Genomic DNA, 4,432 nt, shown 5'->3' on the forward strand with positions numbered 1-4,432 from the left:
CTCTATCTCGCCATATATAGAGAAAGAGAAAGAGAGGTTATACGAGTCTATCATTCACGAAATCCTTCCTCGGATCTCTCCCCGTCTCTGTTCAGTCTCCACCTCTCTCTCTCTCTCTCTCTCTCTCTCTCTCTCTCCCCCCGCATGTTGCATGTGAAGAACAGAGTAATAGATGGGCATGTAGAGAAGTGTTTCACCGTAGAGTCTTCTGCTTTAATTGCATGGCGCTGTTCTTCTGATTGTGACTTGACAACAGGTAGCGCGAGAGAGGCAAGGAGAAAGAGCGAGAGGGAGAGATGGCTATGGTGGTGGCCGGGACGACGTGTCCGGAGCCGATGGGGGCCACGTCGAACGGGTCGTGGCAGGGCGACAACCCGCTGGACTCCGCGCTGCCGCTCGCCATCCTCCAGATCTGCCTGGTGATCGCCCTCACCAGGTTCCTGGCCTTCGTCCTCCACCCTCTCCGTCAGCCGCGTGTTGTCGCGGAGATCATCGTATGTGCTCGAACCAATCCCCTGCTGCTCTTTCTATCATGCCCTGTCTCCTTTACTGCTGCTCTAATCTTTACGTAGGATTTACGACCTTGAAACTTGACCTTGGTATGTGAGCTTCGTTTTACCGCGATCGGCATCTTCGGCCGAGAACTTAGACGCGTGGCGAGCCCATTTTATGGCCCGAGCCGCGTGGTCGAGAGCGAGGCCTCCACTCGCCCAGAAGCAATCCACCATTGAGACCTCCTCCTGAACCTTCTTTCTTCGTCATGGAACGCTTTGACCGGTGTTTATTTGAGACGACAGTCGTCTACTATGCTGCTGCTTCTGCAACTGCTGCTGCTGCATGCACTAATCTAGTGTTAATCTAATGAAGTACTGATGATTAGATTTGTCGTCTTCTGTCTGTTGCAGGGAGGTGTTTTGCTGGGCCCGTCGGCGATAGGCCGCAGCGAGCGGTTCCTCAAAACGGTGTTCCCGAAGCAGAGCTTGACGGTGCTCGACACGCTCGCCAGCGTCGGGCTCATCTTCTTCCTCTTCCTGGTGGGGATGGAGCTTGACCTCCGCGCCATCCGCCGCACGGGACAGCGCGCCCTGGCCATCGCCATCGCCGGCATCTCCCTTCCCTTCGTCATGGGCATCGGCACCTCCGTCGTCCTCCGCCACACCGTCGCCAAGGGCGTCCCCGAGGCCCCCTTCCTCGTCTTCATGGGCGTCGCCCTCTCCATCACCGCCTTCCCCGTCCTCGCCCGCATCCTCGCGGAGCTTAAGCTCCTCACCACCGACCTCGGCCGGATAGCCATGTCTGCCGCCGCCGTTAACGACATTGCCGCCTGGATCCTCCTCGCCCTTGCCATCGCCCTTTCTGGCTCCGGCTCACCCCTTGTCTCCCTCTGGGTCCTCCTCAGTGGCGTCGGCTTCGTCGCCTTCGTTGCCATATTCGTCCGCCCCGTCCTCGACTGGATGGCCCGCCGCTCCCCGGAGGGCGAGCCCGTCAATGAGATGTTCATCTGCGCCACCCTCGCTACCGTCCTCGCCGCAGGCTTCGTCACCGATACCATTGGCATCCACGCACTTTTCGGCGCTTTCATCGTTGGCGTCGTCGTGCCCAAGGACGGGCCCTTCGCCGGGGTCCTCATCGAGAAGATCGAGGACCTCATCTCGGGGCTCTTCCTCCCGCTCTACTTCGTCTCCAGTGGCCTCAAGACGAACGTGGCCACAATCAGCGGCGGTGAGTCCTGGGCTCTCCTTGCCCTCGTCATTTGCACCGCATGCCTCGGCAAGATCTGTGGCACCGTCATCGTCTCGCTTCTTGTCAAGGTCCCGGCACGGGAGGCCATCGCGCTGGGCTTCCTCATGAACACCAAAGGGCTCGTCGAGCTCATTGTTCTCAACATCGGCAAGGACCGCAAGGTACGAAATGGGTTTCTTTCTCCGCACTCTTACTTACCGTGGCAGTACTCTTGTCGTTTCGAGGCGTTTACGTGACTGCACTGCATGAACGATCGACAGGTGCTCAACGACGAAACGTTCGCCATCCTGGTGCTCATGGCTCTCGTCACCACCTTCCTCACTACGCCCATAGTGATGGCCATATACAAGCCCGCGCGGCGGTCCGCGCCCTACAAGCACCGCACCATTCAGCGCAATGACACCGACAGCGAACTCCGCGTGCTGGCCTGCTTCCACGGCAGCCGGAACATCCCCACCATGATCAACCTGATCGAGTCCTCTCGTGGCATCCGGCGACGCGGCATCACTGTCTACGCCATGCACCTCATGGAGCTGTCGGAGCGGTCCTCCGCCATCTTCATGGTCCACAAGGCCCGCCTGAATGGCCTTCCCTTCTGGAACAGGAAGGGGGACTCCGATAACGGCGCAGACCATCTCGTGATCGCCTTCCAGGCCTACCAGCAGCTCAGCAACGTCTCCGTCCGCCCGATGATCGCCATTTCCGACCTCGAAACCATGCACGAGGACATCATAACCAGCGCCGATCAGAAGCGAGCTGCATTCATCCTCCTTCCTTTCCACAAGCTCCAGCAGATCGATGGCTCCATGGAGTCGACAGGCCACGCCTATCGTCTCATCAACCGGCGCGTCCTCCGCCGTGCCCCGTGCTCCGTCGGAGTCCTCGTGGACCGCGGACTAGGTGGCACGGCGCAGGTTGTGGCCAGCGAAGTGTCCTATACCGTGGCGACCCTCTTCTTCGGCGGAAGGGATGACCGGGAGGCCCTCGCCTACTCGGCTCGCATGGCGGAGCACCCAGGAATCCAGCTCATCGTGGTACGGTTCATTCCTCCTCAAACAGGCAACTGGTTTCTCGAGAGGAGCCGCGGCGGAGGAGGAAGCGTGACCATAATCGTAGATGCCAACGAGATCTCCGCCGACGATGCCTGCATCACCGAGTTCCGGGACAAGGTGTTAGCGTCCAACGAATCCATCAGGTACGACGACAAGGTGATGGGAAGCAGGGTAGAGATCATCGCCGCCATCAAGTCAATCGGGCGGTGTAATCTCTTCCTGGTGGGTCAGGCGCCTCCTATCATGGTCCTCTCTGAGAAGGCCGACAGCCCCGAGTTGGGGCCCGTGGGAAGCTATCTGGCATCGTCCGAGTTCTCGACGACAACGTCGGTGTTGGTGATCAAGCAGCACGATCCGACGGCAGACCCACCCGACCCGGAGGACGACGGGACGGAGATCTATGACGAGCCCGATACACCCACAACTGACCTCTCTCGCCATTAGACTCACCTACGAGTTGGGAGCGAACAATATGCTTTCTTCTCGTCTGCAGGGTTTGCAGGGCATGCATTCCCTTACGTGGAACTCAGATATCATGTGAGCAACGTAGGACTTTTGTAGGGAAAGAATAAATGTATGGTAGGCTTATGTAATAACAAGTAGTATCAAACTTTCTTATCAAAGGTTAAAAATTTAAAATTTTATTTGATATATTTTCAAATATAGTGATTAATTTAATTAATAAAAATTTTAACAGTTTATCGCGCAAAATCCTATTGATATGATATATTTTGGTAACTTGTCCTCCAACCACGATTCACGGTCACATCAGCGTTAAGGTCAATATAACATACCACACCCCTCGAACAATGTCGTTCCGTAAAGATCGGGATGGCGCCGACCAAGTATTGTGCCGTCCCACAAAAGTTGGGACGTCGCCACCCGAGTATAGTGTCGTCTTGCAAAAGTCGAGATGGTGCCGACCAAGTATAGCGCCGTCCCGCAAAGATCGGGATGGTGCCGACCGAGTACAACACCATCCCGTAAAGGTCGGGATGACACCGACTACGACACCATCGTTCGACGCCATGGCACTAAGGACGCCCAACATTTGCTCTAGGAGTAAGCCCATCATCCGATAGGTCGGCAACCATAAATATGACAGGTACGATTGGTTCTTGGGCGGAGGGATAAAAACCCATCGCAGGGCCAACGACAAGAGATTGGTTCTTGGCTCATTTTCCACCCAATTCTAACAAAATATTCAGAGGGGTCGAAGTCGGGAGTCCCCTTCCCAACTCTGACCAGTGTGTAGGGACAGACGATAAAGAGGATGGCAGCCAGCCAAAGGGGAGTCTCCAGATTTTGAAGTCAAAGGCCAAGCTCAACCCCACCGGACGACGACTTCTGTCGCCCGAGTACCGACATAGATGATCTTGTGCAACCGGGACCGAACCAAGCCATGCTGACCCCTCAGCCACGGTGTAAACGATCACTATCATTTTGACGCTAGAAGGAGGGTCCGAGGCCTACGCCTCGGTTGAGTAAACTCGCTTACAATTCGTGCACCTTGGCTTCTCTACGGGAGGAAGTACTGATAAGACCATTTAGTCCTACATTGGTTAAGGAGAATGAGAACCAAGGGCTCATAAATCCGTCAAATCTCTCGTACTCTCAAATATGCTTTTTAGAGCTCA

At 56.0% G+C, this 4,432-nt stretch overlaps 1 protein-coding gene across 1 annotated transcript; it reads left to right on the forward strand.

The window, feature by feature from the left end:
* The first annotated feature begins 301 nt into the window (after positions 1 to 301).
* On the forward strand, positions 302 to 3,444 carry LOC135675081 (cation/H(+) antiporter 19-like). Its single transcript, XM_065185350.1, has 3 exons — positions 302 to 494; positions 906 to 1,904; positions 2,004 to 3,444. Exons 1-3 carry the CDS (start codon positions 303 to 305, stop codon positions 3,237 to 3,239), a joined length of 2,427 nt encoding a protein of 808 aa, XP_065041422.1. The 5' UTR covers position 302; the 3' UTR covers positions 3,240 to 3,444.
* Positions 3,445 to 4,432: the final 988 nt, after the last annotated feature.

The sequence above is a fragment of the Musa acuminata genome, chromosome BXJ1-5 (assembly GCF_036884655.1).
Source record: "Musa acuminata AAA Group cultivar baxijiao chromosome BXJ1-5, Cavendish_Baxijiao_AAA, whole genome shotgun sequence".
NCBI classification, from domain to species: Eukaryota; Viridiplantae; Streptophyta; class Magnoliopsida; order Zingiberales; family Musaceae; genus Musa; species Musa acuminata.